The sequence below is a fragment of the Chelonoidis abingdonii genome, chromosome 2 (assembly GCF_003597395.2).
Source record: "Chelonoidis abingdonii isolate Lonesome George chromosome 2, CheloAbing_2.0, whole genome shotgun sequence".
NCBI classification, from domain to species: Eukaryota; Metazoa; Chordata; order Testudines; family Testudinidae; genus Chelonoidis; species Chelonoidis abingdonii.
Window position 1 is genome coordinate 248,898,262 of NC_133770.1, and position 23,961 is coordinate 248,922,222.

Here is a 23,961-nt window from a genome sequence, read left to right on the forward strand (position 1 = left end):
CCCCCACACAGCGATTTAAGAACCGAAAAGCCTGACATCTCCAGGAAAATACAGATGTATGTTAACCCTACCTAATGTTCTTTCTTAAAAAGATGGGCCTGAACTAGAAATGAGCTCCATTTCACATGTGTGGGTCCCCGCCACTCCCTTGGAGTGTGCTAGGGTGACCAGGTGTCCCAATTTTATAGGGACGGTCTCAATTTTTGGGGTTTTTTCTTATATAGGCTCCTATTACCCCTCACCCCCGTCCCAATTTTTCACACTTGCTGTCTGATCACCCTAGGGTGTGCACATGTGTGGGTCCCAGCTGCTCCCTGCCCCCCTTCATTTAAGCAGGTGTGCAGGGTTACTGCCCTGAGAACTGCAGAGCACCAGTGGACATGGGGCTGGCTGTAGACAGGGGCATGGGGCAGGGCGTGTGACATGGGCTGGCTGCAACAGGGGCTGGCTGTGCGCAAGTGGTGCAGACAGGGGCTGGCCGCGGGCAGGGGGCGGCAGGGGCGGTGACTGCGGGCAGGGGCGGTAGGGAGCGGGGCTGTGGCTGGGGCAGGGGCTGCAGGCTGGGGCTGTGGCTGCAGGCACGGAGTGGCACGGGCTGTGGCAGGGGGCAAGGGCGGTGGCTGCGGGCAGGGACTGTGGCTGGGGTGGCTGCGGGCAGGAAGTGGCATGGGCGGTGGCAGGGGGCAAGGGCGGTAGCTGCGGGCAGGGGCTGTGGCTGGGGCTGTGGCTGCAGGCAGGGGTGGCTGCAGGCAGGGATTGGCACGGGCTGTGGCAGGGGCGGTGGCTGCGGGCAGGCAGTGGCTGCGGGCTGTGGCTGCGGGCAGGTACTCACACGGGGAGAGTGGCTGGAAGCAGCATGAGCAGCAGGGAACCCACAATGCAGCAACAGGAGCCCCAGGGCCAGAGGTCCAAGGAGCAGCAGCAACAGGGCCACGAGGCAGCCCACATGGCTCCTGCAGGGCAGCGCCCCCCGGCAGCCGGGAGGAGGAATTACATGCTTCCCCACCGGAGCCCATCAAAGCTTCCCTGGCAGGGAAGCCAGTTAACAAGCGGTTCTAAAACCGCTTCTAAATTTAACAACGGTTTCTGCGAAGTGGTGCAAACTGGCTCCAGCTCACCCCTGCACTAAGACCTTCATTCTTATTCACTGAAAAATTCTGTCTCTTACCTACACCTTTATAACAGATATGTTATGGGAAAAATAATATGCGGTTGGGGTTGGTTTTGTTTTTTGAAAAGGAAGGGATATTAGCTCACTTAAGTACACTGCAAATTCTGAAGAAGCCTATGTTAAAAGAGTTACTTTTAAGATATTTGCATGCTGTGTTAAGGATTCTGTACTACTATCAGTGTGTCTCAAGCTCTTATTCCTTGTACACCCCCCTTTGTTTGGAGAGCTATTATAAAGTTTCATTTTAATTGTTGACTTTGGCACAAGAAACAAAACAAAGTTCCTCAGTTATATGGCCTTAAATAATCTCCACTAAATTATTAAAACAAAAAATAAACAAACTGTACTTCTGTAGTGTTCTGTGTCCTTATCTTCAGTCCTCATACACAGTTGCAGAAGTTTGTGTTTTTTTCCTAAACTGTAAGCAGATCTTAAATAAACAAGATAATGCCTTGTATAAACAAAGTTACTGCAATCCTTGCCTAGTTTCTTATTGCACCATGCAAACAAAAAAGCCATTTAGTTTGCAACAACTTGCATACAGTAGATTGATTAAAACTTACTGAGGTGGAGAAGACAAGACCAAACAGATTCAGACAAGGGACCACTGGACAGAGTGCTGCTCTGAGAAATTACCCCATCCCTACTTCCCCAAATGCAGCAAAGATTCCCTAGAGGAGAAAGCTGACTGAGACCATGTGAAAAGGCACAGGGACTTCACAGAACCCCCCACACTTGCAGCAATTTCAACCAATACACTGAATTTGGGTCTGAACTCACAATCATTCTGCTGAAGGAGGTTGTAGGAAAAGACACTGGATATTCCCCCTGGCAGAGCCTTAGAGAGTTTCCTGTCCATTATGGAGGAGTGGAACAATATGTCCCAAAGTGAAGAAAATAATGAGTTCCCAAATAATAACAACTTTTACTAGAATTTGTCTCAAAATTGTAGCAATTGTCACCAAAGTATCCATCACTGTTTTACTGGGTCTAAAATCTAGGTTAGTTTTCCCTCTTCATTCACTAATTCTGCTAGACTACTAGCTTGACTGGAATGTACATAAACAAGAAAAAAATCCTCTCTTGCAAGCAGAACAATCTAATTTAGTTACTTATAGCATAAAATGCATCATCAAACTACTTAAGAGGACATTTTGGCAATCAGGACACTTTTCATTGCTTACAAAGGCTAATTCTAGCATCCTTCGCTCACACATGCCAAACCCCTCTGAGTTCACTGGTTCCTAAATGAACAGATGTATTTCTTCAAATCACAATTAGTTTTACTAAGGTACTTGTAAACACTAAATTCATTCTCTCTTTTCCTTCTTCATGGAAAACCCCCATCTCACTGAGGAAGTACATTCTTGTGGTGGTGAAGGGTAAACTTTACTGGCACTTGGAAGACAGAGGTTCTATGCCTTGCTCTAACAGACTTGCATGTGACAAGCAAGACTAAGGCACAAAATGAGTTACACCTAGCAAGGGACATAAGACAATAAGAAGAGGTTCTATAGTATCTTAAGAGCAAGAGAAACCAAGCCCATGCTTACACTACAAAATTATGTTGGCATATAGCCACCACAGTTATTAAATTGTTTGTGTTCACTCAGACTCAGCTCCTTGTGTCAGAGATGCCCATCCTCACAAGGAGCACTTGTATCAATTGTATTGTCAGTGTGGGGCACTGCAGGATGGCTTTTGAAAGCCAGTAACAATCAATATAAGCAATGCAATGTAATGTCTACATTGACACTGTGCCGACCTAATTACATCCACCATTACTCTATGTTGCTTGGGGAGGGGGTGTTACTAATTCAGTGTAGAGATGCATTTACGTCACCAGGAGCCAAATTTAAGGGAAGACACTTCCACAGCTAGGTTGATGCAAGGCAGCTTACGTCAACTTACCCCTGTAGCATAAGGAAAGTATAGGTCCATTGCTTAGTAGTGAAGGAATGCTAATAACAGATGATGACATCAAGACAAATGAGGTCTTTGATGCCTATTTTGCTTCTCAAGTGATCAGATACTTAACACAATTAATATTAACAACAAGAGGAATAAATGCAAGCCGAAATAGGAAAAAACCTAGTTAACAATATTTAGATAAGTTAAATGTACACAAGTTGGCAGGGCCTGGTGAAATTCATCCTAGGGTGCTTAAGTTGAAGCAATTTGGGAACAGATAGTGATTATCTTTGAGCACTCATGCAGTATGGATGAGATCGCAGAGAACTAGCAAAGGGCAAACATAGTACCAACCATTAAAAAGGGGAACAAACAGAACCCGGAGGAATATTGACTAGTCAGCCTAACCTCGGTACTTGGAAGGATACTTGAACAAATGAGTAAACAAACTAGTAAGCACCAGAGGATAATAGAGTCTTTAGAAATAACTTACATTGATTTGTCATCAAGAACAAATCATGCCAAACTAACCTAATTTTCTTCTTTGACAGGGTTACTGGCCTCGTGCATAGACAGAAAGCTGTAGATGTGATCTGTCTGGATTTTAGTAAGGCTTTTGACAGTCCTCCATAACATTCTCATATGCAACTAGGGAAATGTAATAGATGAAATTACTATAAGGAGGATGCAAAACTGGTTTAAAGACTGTATTAAAAAAATAGTTATCAATGGTTCACTGTCAAACCATTGGGGGAACATATCTAGTGGAATTGTGGAGGAGTCTGTCCTGGGGTCCAGTACTATTTACTATTTTCATTAATGACTTCAGTAATGGAGTGGATAGTATGCTTGTAAAATCTGTGGAGGACACCAAGCTGGGAAGGGTTGCTAGCACTTTGGAGGGCAGGATTAGAATTAAAAATGATGATAAATTGGAGAACTGTTCTGAAATCAACAAGATGAAATATTATAAAGACAAGTGCAAAGTATTATTCTTTGGCGGGAAAAAAAAAAATCAAATGCACAACTACAAAATGGGGAATAACTGGCTAAGCAGTAGTACTACCGAAAAGGATCTGGAGATTATAGTAGATCACAAATTGAATAGGAGTCAACAATGTGATGCAGTTGCTAAAAAGGCTAATATTCTGGGGTTTATAAACAGGAATCTCAAATGTAAGACATGGGAGGTAGTTGTCCTGCTCTGTTCAGCACTGGTGAGGCCTCGGCTGGAGAACTCCATCCAATCTTGGGCACTCACTGTAGGAGAGTCCAGAGGAGAGCAACACAAATGATAAAAGGTTCATAAAATGTGACCTATAATGAAAAGTTAAAAACGGGCATGGTTAGTCTCGACAAAAGCAGACTGAGGGAGGACCTGATAGTCTTCAAATATGTTAAGGGCTGTTACAAGAGGATATTTTTCAATTGTTCTCCATATCCACTGAAGATAGGACATGATGTAATGGGCTTAATCTGCAGTGAGGGAGATTTAGATAAGATATTAGGAAAACCTTTCTAACTATAATGCAGTTAAATTCTGAAATAAGCTTCCAGGGAAGTTGTGGAATCCCATCATTGGAGATGTTTAAGAACAGGTTGGATAACCCCACGTCAGGTATGGCCTAGGTTTACTTGGTCCTGCCACTTGAGGTCCCTTCCAGCCTATATTTCTATGATTAAACAAAAGGCCTAGTTTCCTTAAATGGAGATACTAATACTGCCTTATTCACAGGGGTATTTTGAGATAAGTCTAGTCACTTTTGGGTGACACTCATAAAATACAGTGATGAGTATCATGAAAACACTGAAATACACAAAGGCAGGGATTGGCAACCTTTGGCACGCGGCTCACCAGGGTAAGCAACCTGGTGGGCTGGGCCGGTTTGTTTACCTGACGTGTCCATAGGTTCAGCCGATCGTGGCTCCCACTGGCTGCGGTTCACCACTCCAGGCCAATAGAGGCTGTGGGAAGCGGCGGCCAGCACATCCCTTGGCCCATGCTGCTTCCCACGGCTCCCATTGGCCTGTAACGGCGAACCGCGGCCAGTGGGAGCCGCAATAGGCCAAACCTATGGACGCGGTAGGTAAACAAACTGGCCTAGCCCACCAGCATGCTTACCCTGGCAGGCCGCGTGCCAAAGGTTACCGATCCCTGCACTAAGGTTTTCAAATTTTAAACGTTCACTTGTTTATTAGAGATGGAGCTGAAACAGAATCCAAGCTCTGAACATTTGTGAACTTCATGGATTTTCACAGTTGGCTTCTATCTCTATCGGCCAGAGCAAAACCAGTGGTACCGTCACCTTCAGACTTTGGGGAAGCCCTGATCTAGTCTTGAACCTTGCAGCTGAATCGCATCATCCTTTTACTACTCCCAGTACCACGATATACTTCAAAGGCAGAACTTGTAATAAACAAATGCGGACAACTAGACATATTGGAAGGCATTCCGTTGACTATTACATACGAATAAATTTACTATGCAGACATTTTACAAGGCCTTTGCTGAAACCTCAATGTCAAAATTAAAAAAGAAAAAACATACAAGAACACTACAGGTTAACCTGGACCCCAGGACATTCACCACCACATTACCTATAATAGTTTTTAGCCAATACAAAGAGGAGAATCAGGAGAAGTTTGAACCATCACAGAAACTGTGTGTGTGTGCGCGCGTGTGCGTGGGTGTGCGAGAGAGAGAGAGAGAGAGAGATGTTTTCTAGCATTCTAATTTTCAGAATTTCTTAGAGGAAGCATTTGTGACCTTGCACCCCATAATGCTTTATAGAAATATGTCATATTTACACTCAAAAGCATAACAGAATATGTTTTAAGCTAGATATGCCATGTAACATATCTTTGCAAAGGTTATGTTCTACTGCATACATTCATCCTATTTGTGTGCATCATTATTTTTATATCTCAAGTTATGAGTGTTGGCTCTATGCTTGCATTTAAAGTGTTTGCTGTAGAAAGCACCTAAGGTAGATTTGGTCAACATAGTGTGAAGGGGTTATTCAAGTATTTGGGAGTACTTGGCTAACAATGGACCTTGAGAGATGCCAATCCATATCGAAGCTTTCCTGGGAATGTTAGGTCTAACACGTGAGCAATGGCTCAGCCTGTAAAGAACTGAGTCATGCATGAACATGTGACTTGCCCATGTGACTCCAAAACTCCATCCTGTAGCTATGATTCTACACAGAGGAAGAGAAAGGTTTCCACCCACAAGACAGAGACTATATAAGCCCCTGGAAATCCCTCCATTTTGTCTTCAGCTGGCTCAAGAGATAGCCTCTCCACCCATGGAGATGCCCGAAAGAAACTGGAACGAAAGACAGTAACTACAGGGGTGTAAGTGATTGCTGGACCCAGACTAGAAGGAGGCTAGTCTGTCAAAGAAGCTTATTGGAACATCTCTGAGGGTGATATATACCTGCATTTAGTTTCCTACTGTATTAGGCTTAGACTTCTGTGTTTTATTTTATTTTGTTTGGTAATTTACTTTGTTCTGTCTGCTATTACGTGGACCACTTAAATCCTACTTTTTGTATTTACAGCTATGCATCTCTATCAACGTTATAGAGGGCAAAAAAAAAAAATTATGAGTTTACCCTGTATAAGCTTTATACAGAGTAAAAATGGATTTATTTGGGGTTTGGACCCCATTGGGAGCTGGATATCTGAGTGTAGGACACAGGAGCACTTCTTAAGCTGTTTTCAGTTAAGCCTGCAGCTTGTGGGGGACGTGGTTCAGACCTGGATCTGTGTTTGCAACAGGCAAGTGTGTCCGGCTCAAACAAAACAAGATACTGAAGTCCCAAGCTGCCAGGGAAAACAGGCTCAGAGGCAGTCCCAAAGGGGTTTCTGTGATCCAACCCGTCACAGCATTCTCTTGCTCTCATCCTTTAACGGTTTATAGACCTCACAAAGTTCCAGAAGATTTCAAACCATCTATATTCCTCCATTTCTACAGACACACAGCATGAAATTCCCTCTCTGTTACTTAAACTCCAGAAAACATACAAACAAACAGTGTCATCACCTTCTCACTTGGGCATTTGTCAAGTTGGAGGACTGTTATTTATCCCCAAATACTCATCTTGAGCAGTTTAACCAAAAGTGGAATTGTTTAATAAAATTACCTACGTTTGTGCGCATTTACAGTAGTTCCACAGTGGGCAGGAGAACTGTAATGACATGTACAAAGTAAAAGTACACACAACTGTTTACACCACAACGGCTCAGATATGTTTTTAGTTGAATTATCCACACCCCATCCCACTTCCTGGGAACACACAGATTTTTCTTTTCTTTGTTACCTTCCCCTTCTTCAATTCATTCATTTCCTGTCTCTCCCGCTCTTCAATAGGCCTCATTATGACTCAGTCCTAGAGGTGTAATGGAGAATAAGACCCCACATGCTCCCTTGAGTATCTGCTCCATGTTGCAGATGCAGGTACGGTGTGGGGTAGCAACAGGGGTGCTGGAATGAGGTGGGGGGGGGATAAGAGGGCCATGGCCCTCCCACCTTTTACAGGCCATAAGGGCAGCAACATGGGGGGAAGGGGCAGAGAGGAGTGAGTGGACGGCAGGATCTTAGGGAGAAGAGGCAGCACAGGAAGGAGGCCTCAGGGGGGAAGGGGTGGCTGGCAGAGGGGGGGACCGGACCACAATTTAAGCATCAGTGGCCCACACACACACACTTTTAGGAACCTTCAGCCACTCCTGGAGAGCAAGCATGCAGGCAGATGGGATAGGAGTGAGAAGATCCTTGGCACTGCCTCAGTCATCAATCTCTTACTTGTCAGGGGCACAGATCCTTCCCCAGGTTTCTTCTAGGGTGCCTCAGCTGTGCACTACACCACACTGGGTCTCAATGTAAAATAACAACCTCACACTGTATTTATGTCCATTTCTCTGTTAATACTATTCCATCTCCATTTTTCTCTCCCCCACCTACCTTTATTGGCACTCAGAATTTGTTTCCCTTTTAAAAAAAATCTTTTCCAGAGCACTTAGCAGTGCAGCTAAGTGGGTTGAAACTTACTACACCCTGCACAGCCATTCATGACAGAGAGGGAGCAGAAGAAACACATGCTGGTAAGGTTCAAATGCTTTCAGTTTCTGGTTTTTGTTATTGGTATGTTTAGTTCTCCAGCTGACACTTCAGAAGAACAGTTTAATGCTTTACTTTGACCTGCTGGAGAATACCTATTAGCCTCACTGGGCCAACAGTACCAGTAATCAAACCTTCCTCCCCTCTTCCACTAAAAGACAAAACAAAATGCTTTTAAGAGTCTGTCCTTACCTTGCTGGAGGCACATCAATATTTGAAGAAACAACCTTACGTTTCTGTTCAAGAAGACAGACAGAACGAGTGTTTTCTTTCTCATGCTCATGAATTCTGTTTGGTTTTTTGGTGTCTGCAGTTTTTAAATCTTCCTCCCTCATGGCCAACAGGACAAATTGTTGGTCTGGTAATTTTTGACTGAAGTCATTTTTTAGGTCATCCTGTTGAAATGTAGTGAAGGTCATGTCACACTTAATGCTGCCTGCCTGCAAAATTAAAAGCAAATATTACATTTTCCTTTATTTTTCTTAAAAGGGGAAAAAAATCAACACCCCTAAGGCAGCCACTTCTATTTAGCATCATTAACTAGGCCACTACCTCTTTGCCCTTCACAGACTCTAAAATTGCTGTCATTTTGCTTCAAAAGAAATTTACTAGTGACGAAGGCAGTCCTGACAATATCATCATTGTTTTGGGAAGCAATTCCTGACTGCATTATAAGGTAAGCAGCTTCAGATAACTCATGATTCTTACCCTAAGAATAAATCAAATAACTAAGTATTATACATTTACACACACACACATAAACAGGAGAATTCACAATTTATATGGATATCTTTCTAAAATGAATCCAACATGGCTAGCCCACCAAAACTCTATTATACACACACACACCCCACCCAATTATTGCACAGCATAATTGTAAATATCATATGGAAGGAATGTAAAGTGTGTTTTAAAAAAAAACTGGGAGGCTTCCGAGAAGTATTTTAATCATTTGTATTTTACTTGAAAATAAGGATAACATATTTAAACCTGTCTCTCTTCCTCACTTCCCCATAGAAGAACCTGATTCCTGGTTGCAGGAGTATGAATTACTGGCCATGTCCTGTTTGACCATTAAACAGAAACTCGCAGTTGCAAAGAGGCTGTTTCATAGCAGCTATGATAATTTGCCCCCATTTGGCCTCTTCTACAGGGAGATTCAGACCCTCGCACTGTAAAGGTGCTAACACACAGGAGGGCTGTTAAGAGACCAGCCTTTATTTCCTGACCTCAGTCACACAACATGGGTCAGGGTTACAAAAAGTTGTGACCCTTAAATACATGACAGTGGTCAGTATTCACTCTGAGCCCTTCCTCCAGTCCTCCTCTTCTCTGCCTCCCCTCCTACAAAAGGGAGGGCTACACGCTTTAGACGTTTCCACTTCAAGTATAAGGCCTGGTCTACACTACGAGTTTATGTCAAATTTAGCAGAGTTAAATCGAATTAACCCTGCACCCGTCCACACAACGAAGCCATTTTTGTCAACATAAAGGGCTCTGAAAATTGATTTCTGTACTCCTCTCCGATGAGGGGAGTAGCGCTGAAATCGACATTGCCATTTCGAATTAGGGTTAGTGTGGAGGCAATTTGACGCTATTGGCCTCCAGGAGCTATCCCACAGTGCACCATTATGACCGTTCTGGACAGCGATCTGAATTCGGATGCACTGGCCAGGTAGACAGGAAAAGCCCCGTGAACTTTTGAATTTTATTTCCTGTTTGCCCAGCTTGGAGTGCTGATCAGCACAGGTGACCATGCAGTCCCAGAATCAAAAAAAAGCTCTAGCATGGACTGCACAGGAGATACGGAATCTGATCTCTGTATGGGAAGACGAATCTGTTCTATCAGAACTCTGTTCAAAAAGACAAAATGCCAAAACATTTGAAAAAAATCTCCAAGGCCATGATGGACAGAGGCCACGATGGACAGAGGCCACAACAGGGACTCAACACAGTGCTGCGTGAAACTTAAGGAGCTGAGACAAGGGTACCAGAAAGCCAAAGAATCAAATGGACGCTCACGGAGGGAGGGGCGACTGATAACTCTAGCTATCCCACAGTTCCCGCACTCTCCGAAAACCATTTGAATTCTGGGCTGAGCTCCCAATGACTGAAGGGTCAAAACACTGTTGCGGGTAATTCAGGATATATGTCATCCACCCCCTGTGAAAGCAAAGGGAAAAAAATCGTTTCTCACCTTTCTTCAATGTCACTGTATGTCTACTGGATGCTGCTGGCAGACATGGTGCTGCAGCACTACACAGCAGCATCCCCTTGCCTTGTGGATAGCAGACAATACAGTATGACTGGTATCTGTCATCATCATCCTGTGGGTGCTCCTGGCTGGCCTCGGTGAGGTCGGTCAGGGGCACCTGGGCAAAAATGGGAATGACTCCAGGTCATTCTCTTCTTTAAGTTTTGTCTAATAGAGATTCAGTCCTGCCTGGAATATCATGGCAGCTGGAGGCTTCTGCCTCAGGCTGCTCTCCTAGTCAGCAGCACCGCGCAGTTGCGCCTACCCCAGCTACCTCTTGCTACGAGGGATCATAATCAGATACTTAGACCTCTACATTTTACTGCAAATAAAAAATGAAGCTGCCGTTTAGAACTGTCCCCCAACATACATATCCTGGGACATTTTGTATTTTACCAGTGTCAACCAAAGGCCCACACACAAATGGAGATTCAATCCTGCCTGAGCTTCTATCCTAGTGCTTATCACAGATTCCTATTTTCAGCTATAGGCTGAGCAAGTGCAGAATGGTGGCTTACTCTACTTTGCTGTAAGCCAACCGATCTCCCCTCCCCCCTTTGATCTCTGCTTGCAAAGGCAATAAAAGTCAGTGTTGTTTCAGATTCATGCATTCTTTATTACTTCATCACACAAATGGGGGGATAACTGCCATGGTAGCCCAGGAAGGGTGGGGGAGGGAAGGAACAGGTGGGGTTGTTGCAGGGGCACCCCCTAGAATGGCATGCAGCTCATCATTTCTGTGGGATGTCTGGGGCTCTGACCCGGAGCAGCCGTTTGCCTCTCTGGTTCTTTAGTAGGCTTGCCTGATATTTCAGGCAGGACTGACTCTCCATTAGACAAAACTTAAAGAAGAGAATGACCTGGGGAATCATTCCCATTTTTGTCCAGGCGCCCCCGACCGACCTCACCGAGGCCAGCCAGGAAAACCCATGACAGCAGCAAACGGTTCAGTATGACTGGTAACCGTCTTTGCTAACTTGCAAAGGCAAGGGGATGCTGCTGTGTAGCACTGCAGTACCGCATCTGTCAGCAGCATCCAGTAGACATATGGTGACAGTAAAAAAGGCTGAATGGGCTCCATGGTTGCCACGCTATGGCATCTGCCCGGGCAATCCAGGGAAAGTGGCGCAAAATGATTGTCTGCCGTTGCTTTCACGGAGGGAGGATTGACTGACGACATTTATCCATAACCACCTGCGACAACCCAGAATTCCAATGGGTGGGGGAAACTGCGGGAACTATGGGATAGCTACCCACAGTGCAACGCTCCGGAAGTCTATGCTAGCCTTGGTACATGGACGCACACCACCAAATTAATGTGCTTAGTGTGGCCACGTGCACTCGAATTTATACAATCTGTTTCCAAAAATCGATTTCTGTAAAATCGGAATAATCTCATAGTGTAGACATACCCTAAGAGTACCTTCTGGGACTGGGACCAAGGGAAAAAAGCCCAGAGGGTCATGCTAGCAGCTCCTTGAGATAAAAGAGCCTTCAATAGTCTTACTAGCTCAATATGTAACCCACACACCTCCAGGGTGTGGTGTTCGGTCCCTTCTAGTGGCACCGAGACCACTTAGAAAGAGACTCAGATAAGTCTGTTCTACAACTTTAGCTAATAGCCTGTTGGCTTTTAGATCAGGCTGTAGAGGCTCATGCACTAAGCTCCAGAGGCCCCAGGTTCAATCCCGCTCACAGATGACTGGGGTCTGTCGGCATTACGTACACTAACTCTCTCAGGCCCAGTTACAAGAATCCCCTACCAGCCTTACATCACACCTCTACCCAGTTCCTCCATTCTCTCAACTTCTCCACTCCTGGGGAACGGAGGAGCAGGGCTGGGCTGGCACAGGAAGTTAGTTAGAAGGGCCTGACCATGTTACTTCAAGGCACCCAAACTTTTGCTACTGAGCTCTTGAACTGGGCACTTGTCAGAAGCCTAAGGAAAGCACTCAAAATTGCAAAAAATAAACCAGAATGCAGCTGTTTAATATGAACTTGCAGCCTGCAGAAACCACAGGTCATCCTGACCTGAGTAGCTGCACTTCTGTGATAGAGAGGAAGATGACACGGCCACACTGTGGAAAGCTTGGGGCTGACTTCTTGAATGCCTATGCATCACTTGAATTCTTATTGATCAGTAAACTGGAGGACACAAACAGTCGTGGCAGTAATCACACATGTGATTTCTCTAGTTGAATCCTTGTCTTCTGCTGCCCAGGGTCACAGTGTCTGGAAGCCATCCTCCCCATTCTCAGATTTAAAATGCCCGGGATGTTTTGGAAATACCCCTATTCCTGCTAGCCCATCTTTACAAGCTGACTGGTATGGTTCCATATAAAGCTACAATGAAACCTCCCTGGATGTTTATTTGGATATTGCAAAGGAGATGCAGAAGTTGAGGTATGAAATTCCAAGACTGGGCAAAGGCAGGTGACAAACAGTCTGGTATAGGGTTGCCACCCATCCGGTTTTCACCCGGAGAGTCTGGGTTTCAGCTTGTGTGTCCGAGTGCCATTTGACAAGCCAGGATGTCAGGGTTTTTTATTAATCTATGGCAACCCTAAGCAGACGGAAGGAGACGGTGCAGCCGCAGTCACTGCCACCACCTCTGGGGCCAGGCTCACGGCGATAGCATGTGGTGTGCTGAAGCAGGGCAAGGGAAGGGCCTCAGGTGAAGAGGCGAGGCAGGGGGCAAGGCCTCAGGGATCCAGTTACAAACCATTGGAAATGTGTCAACCCTTGTCCGGTGCTGTCCCCAAGCTGCTTCTACTAGACAGAGTTTGATGTCATACTGAGCAGGGACTCCATCATCAGCCTGTGACAGTGGACACCTGTCATAAACAGATAGCTAAGGGTTAATGTCTCTTTCACCTGTAAAGGGTTAACAAACAGTGACCTGCAACACCTGACCAGAGGACCAATCAGGAAACAAGATACTTTCAAATCTCGGTGGAGGGAAGCCTTTGTTTGTGGTTTTGGCTTTTGCTTTGTTCTCTGAGTCCTGGAAGGGACTAGACGTGCAACCAAGTTTCTTGCCAATCTCCCTGCTACAGTCTCTTATATATTCAGAATAGTGAGTAGTAAGTAGAAAGGCGGTTATCGTCTTTTAAATTGTTTTTCTTTATTTGCAGATGTGTAGTTTGCTGGAAGTATTTTTAAATTGTATTTTGCTGGGGGGAGGCTTTTCTTTCTGGTGTCTATAAGCTGAAAGACCCTGTAATATTACATCTTGTATTTACAGAGATTTCTTATTTTTTCCTTTCTTTTATTAAAACCTTCCTTTTAAAAGACCTATTTGATTTTTTTCCCCAGTTGAGGCTCAAGGGAATTGAGTCTGTACTTACCAGGGAAGTGGTGGGGAGACAGGGAGAAAGAAGGGAGGGGGAAAGGGGAATCCCATTGTTTAGATTCACGGAGTTTGAATCTGTATTGCCTCTGGGTGAGGTGGAAAGTCTCTGTTTTAAGATTCAAGGAGTTGAATCCCAGTGATCTTCCAGGGTAACCCAGGGAGGGAAAGTCTAGGAGAGGCACCAGTGAGGGAAAGAGTTTACTTTCCTTGTATTAAGATCCAGGGGGTCTGGGTCTTGGGGGTCCCCAGGGAAGGTTTTGGGGAGACCAGAGTTTATCAGGCACTCAGAGTCCTGACTGGTGGCAGCATATCAGATCTAAGCTGGTAATTAAGCTTAGAGGAATTCATGCTAGTACCTCATTTTTGGACTCTAAGGTTCAGATTGCGGAAAGAATACTATGACAACACCTCCAACGTCCAGCGGAAGAAACCCCAGAAATGCACAGTGAGGAAGAGTTCATTGAGGAGGGGGATATGGAAGATGCATAGCCCACAGATAACCAGGAGCTATTTGAGATGCAGTTGGACCCAGAGACAGAACACATCAAGGAAGGGGATAGGGACTCAGATAGGTGTATTTTACTGCCCCCATTAATGTATACTTTTATAAAGCTCTCTTTATGATCCCCAACACTTCATTTCCCTTTCTCTGGCCCTATCTCCCTCTCAAAATGGCTGGCAACTTCATGTAGCAGAGAACAACGGGATTCTGTTTTAAAGTAGGTGGTTTATTTTAAGGGCAGCAATAGTTAAAGAATTTCTGTTTTTGTTTTTTTTAAGATACCAAAAAGCATTCCCAAACGCATGCTTTGGCAGAAGCCTTTGATAAGAAGCCTTTCAAAGAAAGAACATTTTTAAAATAAAAATAAAACCAGAAAAGACATATACACAAACCAATACCTGAGCATTTAAAATAAACACATCAAAAATACAAAACAATGCTTGCAAGCAATCTAATACCTGGACATTCATTACATGATGTTGCAGAAATATTCTTGTAAGCTTATGAGATGAAGGTTTTCTAGACCATAAATGCAATATTTTGCCTTTCATGTCTGAAAATCCAAGTACAAAAAAATATATATATTTTCATGCTGTGCGTAGACTCAGGAAAGAGGCAGAACCTGCTGCTGGCTCATGGGGTTTGGACTGGCTCACAGAAATAGCCAATTAGCACAACTCTCCTCCACTTGCAGAGTTTCTGGCTTACCTTGGCCCAGACATCCTTTTTGTTCTCTGGCACAGTGTCGGGGAAACTTTCAGCAAGTACTCTGATCTTTGCCCGTGCATTTCTAATAAGAGCAGCCTTGTTTCTCCCGCTGCAATAAGACTCTGCAATGAGCTCCAGGGGTATGATCACTGTGAAGAAGCCAGCTGCGTATGGGCCCAGGCAACCTCGAGACATCTTGATGCTTTCTCTGGGTCTTTTGTATCCTCGAAAGTGATATAACTGCTAGGATCCCCACTGCCGAAGTTCAACAGTGTTTACTGCATTGTCCCTACATTTACCCTGGACCCGCCATCTAGCCCTGCACCCATCACACCTAAAGGATTTCAAAAGTACCCCTAGATGCTCACCATGGCATGTGCTGGTGCACGAGCCTGATGCAAGCGGATGTGACTGTGACCTGTTCAGATATTTTATACAGATCTATATGAGAAATATTTTAAGCAGCTGTGGCATTTACTTTGATGTCTACTAATCCCTTAAATCTAACAATGGCTGCCTCTCTGGTTGTTTATCAGTGACCTCTTGGCTGGGACATTCTTGAGGGCCACCTCAGCTATGCCTGCTGAAAGACTGACCTTGATCAGAAGGGGGAAAAAGATAGGAGAGGACCTGTTCTTGGAACTCCTCTAGTCCAAGTTCAAAACCCGTGAAACCAGGGAACACATACAGGGGGTCTCTTCCAACCCTAACAATGTCCCTGCTTGCAGCTTGTTAAGAAATCTTGTATTCCTAAAGATGTGAGCATTAAGAACCTTTCCTGACCAGCCAGTGTTAGTGTCAGTGAAAAGTCCATGATGATCTACTCATGAATGCATTACCATGGAAAAGGGAAGGAATGGACAGTTCAGGGTATGCATCCCATCCATGGCCCCACCATAATTAGGGAAGCACATTTTGCAGAATCCATCATTTCTTTTCCATTGCCCGGAGTTACATCCTGTACTACAGAACACATTTAATGGCCTTACACACCTGGATGATGACCACCCCCACCACAGATTTTTCCAGCACTGAACTGAGATTTACCAGCCTCTGATAGGTCATCTCGGGTTCCAAGCTTCTAGAACAATAGCCACCCATTTCTTCACTGTCAAAACAACTCTCATTCTGGAGTGTCTCTACTGAAGAGCTGGGCCAAGCTCAGCACACAGCTCCAGAAATGTGGCCTTCCACAAATCCTGCAGCCACTACTATGATCCCATATTTGCATCATGATGCAATCCCACATTTCCATGCTAGTTTCATGAGCCCAGAACTGCCACTCTACCATGTGTAGTTGGTCAGTGAATGGCTGCAGCAATTAGCAAAGGCCACTGATTGTCTGCATCATCCAGACATCCTCAGTTATCTCCAATTCATTGCTGCACACCCAGCTGCCATAGAAACTGTCTGAGTTCGCAAACACAGTACCATCAGTTGCTTGGTCTCTAAAACAGACATGATATGTCTACTGATCTGTTCAGTATTTATACTTCTCACAGTAAGATGGCAGAGATCGAAAACTGCCACAAGGAAGAGCAGGTTATGGCATGGAACAGTGGCGCTTGTGAGAATTTGACCACAAACTCCCACAATACCTTGAGAGGAGTGCTGGTATCCTACAATGCACTGCAACCTTTCCCCAGAATGTAGTGTACTGGCCAGTGGTGCAGGGGACACTGGGGGGGGGGGATACCCACCCACATCTTCTACCAACACAACCCATCACTCAGGATGAGCTCACTTGCAAATGCAGACAAGTGAGATTGCACTCTAGCAATATGGCCATATTGGCAGCTGTACGTCAGTGGAAATTTTACAAGTAAAACTTCCAGTGTAGATGTATCTTAAGTAAACTACCCCTTTTCCCCTCCAAAAAAGGTCTCCTGACAAATTATTAACAACAGAGCAGAAAGATGATGTTTGTTGCTCCCAAACATCTCGATGTATAGTTTTTAAACATCGGCAGGTATGAGAATGGTATGTTATTTTCAGTTCACAGGATAGATAATTATGCCAAGTTTGTTCTGCTATGAAAAGCACATATCACCACAGGCATATAAATACTTAGGACAAATGATTTAATGTGTGTCTCATTCTAATGTTTCCATGGCAGGACTACTAGCAGTTTCAACAGGAAACTGGAACAGTTCCTTTACAAATGTAAATAGTAGAAAGCATTAGTCATTTTATACTTCTTGATGCACAGCCAGTTGACATGCTACTGAGAAAATTTGCCTTTCCACTGTCTTGGAAAGCAAAACACTCAACATGTAAACAACGAGAACAATGAACTAAGATACAGACGGTATAAATTTGGTTGTGGTAATGGTGATTATATTTAAAAAATAGACTAGAAGTCCCTCCTCAAGGGCCTCATGCGGTCCCTCAGTTTCCATCAGTATTGCTGTAGGGTCAGAATTTACACACACACACATAAAATGTCAGTGTTACTTCCTGTGCAACCTTAATTTGGCTCCTGTGCCTGCTAGGTTATGACAGTATTTAAGTACGTGATCACATACTATTTTTGATTTCCACATGACCCCTAACATTCAGTGCACAGGATGGACATTTTATGTTCTCCTAATTGGTCACTGTGTGCCCCCATGCCTTATTTACTTGACACTATTCAAACTTTACTCAGAAGGCACAATTTTTAAATTTCCTCATGGGCTTCTTTATGGTGATCATCAGTAAAGGATCTTAGTGCTTCACAAACATTAATGAATTTATTTTCACAATACTCCTGTGAAAGAGGGGGTATTTATCATCCCCATTTTTCAGATGAAACAGTGAGGCACAGAAATTAAGGTCAAAAGCATCCACTAATTTTGGGTGCCCAATCTGAGATGCTAGAACCTCATTTTTCACAAAGCGCAGCTTTCATTGAATTCAGTCGCAGCAGTGAGTGCTCAGCCTTTCTGCAAATTGGACCCCGGGAACTCAAGTCAGACACCCAGATTATCAGGAAAACAAAATTAGTGACTTGCTGTGAAAAGTCTCATTTATGAAGATTAGGACCTCACAGAGACTCTGTGGCACAGGCAGGAAGAGAATCCAGTTAAACTACCTTAATTATGACAATGACCTTCTTCCAACAATCACCTGCTTCATTCACTACACACCTTCCAACTTCAGTAACAAATGAGACAGGGGTCCTACAGAAAACAGCTGCCTTCACTACACAACCAATTAATCCCCAGAACAGGTCTACCCTGTGCATTGAATGAGGCTGGGGCCTTGGCAGGAAAAAGTTATATGATCATGTAATTAAAGGCTTTATCATAATGCATATGCACCAGGGGGTCAAATTAAGGTTGCACATGCAACTTTAATTCTGGCATTTCCTAACTTTGTAGTGCTTGACTTTGCAACCTTACCAATGTTCTGTTAACATAGTTTGTGTAATTTCCCAACACTTTAAAAAGCATGGTGAAAAATTAATCCCAACATGTGCAATTATACTGACATCTACAAAAGGTCATCACCCAGGTTGGGAACCTTTAGATCAGATGTCCCCAAACTGTGGGACACGCTCTGAGGAAAGACAGTGTAATAAGGTTATTGGGTAGTGCAAGGACCTGACAGTCCTCCCATACTGAAGAGCCTGGGGCAGCACAATGCTCTGCTCAGCAGGGGAAGTGGACAGGGCTCTGTGCAAGGCCGTCTCAGCTGCCAGGACTAGGCTCTCTGCCTTTTTTACTTTCCCACTGCTGTGGCAGCAACCAACAGGCAGTTACTCTCCTCTGCTGAGGAGGCTAGAGGGGACTCTATGAGCAGGGAGTAGAAGGCTGCACCATAGGAGTACTGCCCCCTCTGATGGACAGAAATCTCTCTCCTGACTCCGGAACTCCAGAATGGCCTCAGGGCACAGAGCCCCATCCACTTCCCCTGCCAAACACAGCCTCAACAAGGGAAGCGGACAGGGCTGTGCAGAAGGGCCAGAGTCAGAGGAGGTTCTGTCCAGCATGGGGAGCAGTACTCATGGGATATAACCTTCCACTGACCCCAGTATGGCCCCATTCACTTCCCCTTTGCAGAGATGGAACAAGACAAGCAGGAATCAAATCCTGGCACCCAAGACTGCCCAAACCCTGTAGTGAATGGAAGCCTTCCTCAACTGATGCAGGGTGAGAACTACCCCCAGTTCCTGTGGGTACTGGGCATGCTCTCACATAGCCCCCAAAAATACAAGGCATCCATCTCCCCATATCCCCTTAGAAGGGGGGAGAGTGAACATAGTACATGAAACTCTGAAAGAGAATCACCAAAAAATTTTTGGGAGCCTCTACTTTAGATCTGATGCAGAGACCTCTGCCACTTGTGCTTTAGAACATGGAACAGCAGTAGTAGGTTGTCATCCTCAAAGTGGACCAGCACCAGAGGGGGGATAGGTCACTTTGCCAGTGGGTTTCACAGATATCTGCCGACAGCAGAGGAATGATGAGACTTGAAAAATTAGGTTTCATTCCAAGTTCTGGAGGAGAGTGTGACCTGCTGAGCACAGACTTATGCCCATTCCCCTTATTTCTCTCCCTCATCCTCAAGTGTGACCTCTTCTGCCACTTCCCCTCCAACCTGTCCCTATCCTACCCCTAGTCCTGTCTCTTCCCCACCTCTGTCTCTTTATTCCAGTCTCATTCTCCTCATCTAACCGATCCCATTCTCCACTCCTCAGGCCTCATCTCAGTACAAGTCTCCTTGTTCAGCAACTCCTAGTCTCACCCATCTGAATTCCCCACCCTAGGCTCCCCATCCCCACCACAGTCCCAGTCTCCTTACCCAGCCTGAGTTCCCTCTCTGCACCAGCTTCTCATCAAATCTGTCTCTCTCTCTCTGATCCTGGACAATCACCATTGAGCCCCACACATGCTCCCCATCTCAACTGGCTTCCAGTCCCAATCTCCGGACTCCTCCTCCAATCTCAGTGTCCCCCTCCCAACTCCTCAACCCAGTCTCTTTGCCCAACCAGTCCTATTCTTCAACCAGCCTCCTTGTCCCAATCTACTCTCCTGCACCCCACCCCCAATTTGGCTCTTGTCCCCTATGCATTCAAATCAGACAGTTTCTTCCTCCACACTGCCTGGAAACAGTGGGTGGAGAGTGTCATTGAAACTACAGGAGAGAGTCTCTACTCTCAGTTCAGGTGCCCAGACTTGGACTCAGCAGAGAGTTGTAACTGCAGGGAAGGTCCTTCTCAACCCCAGGCTACAGCATGCCCAGTGCAGATGGAAATTTGGGGGAAATTTAGCTACTAAAATTTAAGAAGTCTCTACTGACCATGTGCAAACTGTAATTTTTCAGATTTATAACTTGGCCAAATTTGGGTGGATTTTCTTGAGCAATAATGCCTTTGGCTATCCCAACACAAAGGCCACCCCCCAATAAGTTACAAGTTCCTGCTCCAAAACATGAGATGCTGGAGCTTCTTAGAGAAATCGTCTTCAGAATTTTTTTTTAAACATGGGCAAAACAACATTTTCCCCTAGCCCCTTTCTCTGAAATATCTGAACCATTTTGGTTGAAAGTTTTCCCCAAAAGTTCAGCCTGAAGCAGATATCCAGCACTGAAAATTTCAACCCAAACCATTAAAGTTTGACCAAGTTATAAGCAACTAAAAATACAAACCTCGTGTACATGTACAGCACTGCAGCAACATAGCTGCACTGGTGCAGCTGCACCACTGTAGCATTTTAATGAAGCTACTGCCATTGATGTAGTGCTGTCTACACCGAGGTTAGCTTGGTAGACCTACATTGCTGAGGGACGTGGATTTTTCACACCCCTGAGCAACGTAGCTATTCCGATGTAAGTTTGTAGTGATTGCGGCAATCCCTCAAGGTCAATGATGATTTCTTTCACAGGTTTTATTTTTCATGGGTCCTTTGGTGACTGAGGAATCCGATCCTTGAGCCACAGGCTCAATTGGCAGACACTGCAGGTGGTGTTGGAAGACAAGGTTGGGCTGCGATTGCTGTGTGACAGCTGTCTTTCCTTTCTTTTCTGTCATTTTTCTGCAACTGATTTTCCTCAAAAGTGGATGTTCTCTCTCTGAGAAGTCTTTGACAGTTATCCCTATCCTGGGGTGTGGTGTCAATGTGCCACATCTCTTGATGTTTATCTTGAGGGTGTCTTTAAAGCATTTCTTTTGGCCTTCCCATTTCCTCTCCCCTTTGGTAAGTTGGGCATACAGAAGTTATTTTAGTAAGCATACATCAGGCATGCACACACAGGGCCCGCTCCTCCTTAGCTGCTGCTGGATAATCAGGGCCTCAACACTGAAGATGTTGGCCTCTGTGAGGACACTGACATTAGTGCAATGATCCTCCCACTTTACGCTGAGGATCTTCTGAAGAAAGTTCTGGTGTTCTAGGATTTTCAAGTGTTTTCCATAGCTCACCCAAGTCTTACAGCCAGAGAGGAGAGTTGGGATCACTACCACTTTTGGTTTATAAACTAAAGTTATGACTGTTGAACATCCAGTGAGACAGTTTGCCAAAGGCAAGACTGGCACAGCAAATTCTGTGCTGAATCTCGACATCTATATCTGCCCTCTGTGAGAGAAGGCTGCCAAGATAGGTGAAGTGTTCTACATTTTCTAGTTCTTCTTTGTCGATGTAGATCTTCCTTGCTGGGTCTGATGATTGACTGGGAACTGGTTGGTGGAGAACTTGAGAGTTTTGCCAAGGTTCAGAGTTAGCCCTAGGCTTTTGTAAGCTTCAGAGAAGCAATGAAGGGCTGTTTGTAGATCCTCCTTTGAGTGTGTAACTACAGCACAATCATCTTCAATTATTGTCGCCGATATTACTTTAGTTCTGGCATGGAGATGAGAAAAGCTGAAGAGGTTGCCATCAATCCAATATTGGATGCCAATGCCCTGTAGTCAATGGTCTTAGGTTAATGTTTTCATAGCTGGTAAGAAAATGGAAAAGAGGGTAGGTGCCAGTACACAGTCTTGTTTTATGCCCATTCGAATGACAAAGAGCTCAGAGGTAGAGCCACTGCACAGGATGGAGGCAGTCATCTGACTTGGAGGAGTCTTACAATGGTGGTAAATTTGCTTGAGCAGCCAAACTTTGACATGATTTTCCACAAAGCCTCATGGCTGACAGAGTCGAAGGCTTTGGTCAGGTCAATAAAGGCCATATACAGCTCCTGGTGTTGCTCTTGTCATTTTTACTGGCTCTGCCTGGCTATAGAAATCATGTTGGTTTGTGCCTTGTGATGGTCTGAAGCCATATTGGGACTCGAAGTACTTCCTCAGAAAGGTGATTCAATAAGATTCTAGCAAGAATCTTCCCAGTGATGGAGAGGGGGGCAATGCCTCGGTAGTTGTCACAGTCGGCTCTGTCTCCCTTTTTGAAAATGGTGACAATGTTAGCATTACGTAAGTCAGCGGGGATTTCTTTGGTGCACCAGATTTTGAGGAACAGCAAGGAACGCTTGTTAGTCACTGTTTCTCCCCCCATTTTCAGTACTTCAGTTGGTATGCCATCAGGACCTGGTGCTTTATTGTTCTTCATTTGTTTAATTGCTTTGAAGACCTCCTCAGGTGACAAGGGTTTCCCAGACTGGGTTCTGAGGAAGGGAGTCGATGGTGTTGTCAGTCACAGTAGACTGTTTATAGCATAGGCCTGGTCACATTCTTATAGTGAGAAGTGTCAGGCAACCTCAATAATCGGTGGCTCCACCGGCCTCTCTCCTGAATCCCTGCCACACACTTTTTTCAAGTAATTGTCACAGCATGATTTCTCACTCAGCATAAATACATATTAGGATTAATATTTCCACCGTAAGTATAAACTAAAAAATGAAAAGTCTTAAAGGGTGCCAGCCAATTCAGTGAAACACTGCTTCCTGAATCAATGTGCTCCAGAAACAGCGTTCCTAAAATTTATAGTTGTAAAGATACACTACACTGTGTTCACGTTTTGAAAACTGGTGCAGCTCTGTCTTCCTGACTGCAGACTGTCTGAAACATATATGTCTCATTCACCTCCATGGGTTAAGTCTGACACATAAAAGACGACAATTTGTTCACTATTTCACTGCTGATCGTTTGACATCCAGCTAATATATTTCTTAAATCAACTCCCAATGACTCACAATTCTCTAAATGGCACAAGCCCAAACTACTCCCTACTCAGCTACTAACAGATTTCATCCCCCTCTGACCCTTACAGGCTAGAGATTTCTGCCTTAAGACTTCAGGGAAAGGAACTCATCAGTGACAATACTTTTCATTTGCATTAGGTATTTACAGTGGGTTAGGAGATTCCATCAGCCACCTACGAAGTTTTCTATCCCAGCATTCAGAGTGAGTACACTGGGGTGGTCCACAGGAGTCAGCGGGACAGAATCTTTCCCCTACAGGTCAGGATGTAGCAGTAGCATTGTTGCCACTGTTTGCAGCCTAAGAGCTGCAGCAACCACATTTATTCATGGTGATTAGTGTGACCCATGGAGCCACCAGCCCAATCATAACCCCTTTCTTGCACCTGCTTATCTGAACCCCCCCACAGAGCTATGCAGCACACAGTGGATGAGGACCTGCTACATGCTGCCCTTCCTCTATGCTGCAGAACTGCTCTTGGAGGGAGAATAGTGGGGCAAGATTTGTCCTTTAATTTAAAAAAGAATTATCCAGGTTAAACTGTGTTGGAGGACTAGCCAAAAATATTCACATGCTTCTAGAAATATTAAACAATAAGAAGGCCTAATAAAACAATCTGAAGACTAATGAAGTCAGATTTAGGCTTGGCTTATGCCCCAGACAGCATATCACTTCTTCTAAATTTATAAACAACTTTAAAAAAATTTTGATATCTAGCTAAAGGGCTTGAAGACACCGGAATATGTGGCAGTAGCTTACATTATTTACACAAATTGAAATCTATATCTTCACAACATCCTCACTGGGAGTTAGCCTCTTAACTTG

General features: G+C 44.6%; 1 protein-coding gene across 2 annotated transcripts in view; it reads right to left on the minus strand.

Annotated features, from left to right (window-relative positions):
- The window catches only part of ZNF704 (zinc finger protein 704), a 162,111-nt gene that overhangs the window by 106,857 nt on the left and 31,293 nt on the right, over positions 1-23,961 (minus strand). For both annotated transcript variants that reach the window (XR_004371787.2, XM_075063086.1), the window contains exon 2: positions 8,397-8,644. Coding sequence is in view for 1 of the 2 variants with exons in the window: in XM_075063086.1 (XP_074919187.1) it covers positions 8,397-8,623 (227 nt within the window). In the remaining variant the exon portion in view is untranslated. The remainder of the gene's footprint in view (positions 1-8,396; positions 8,645-23,961) is intronic.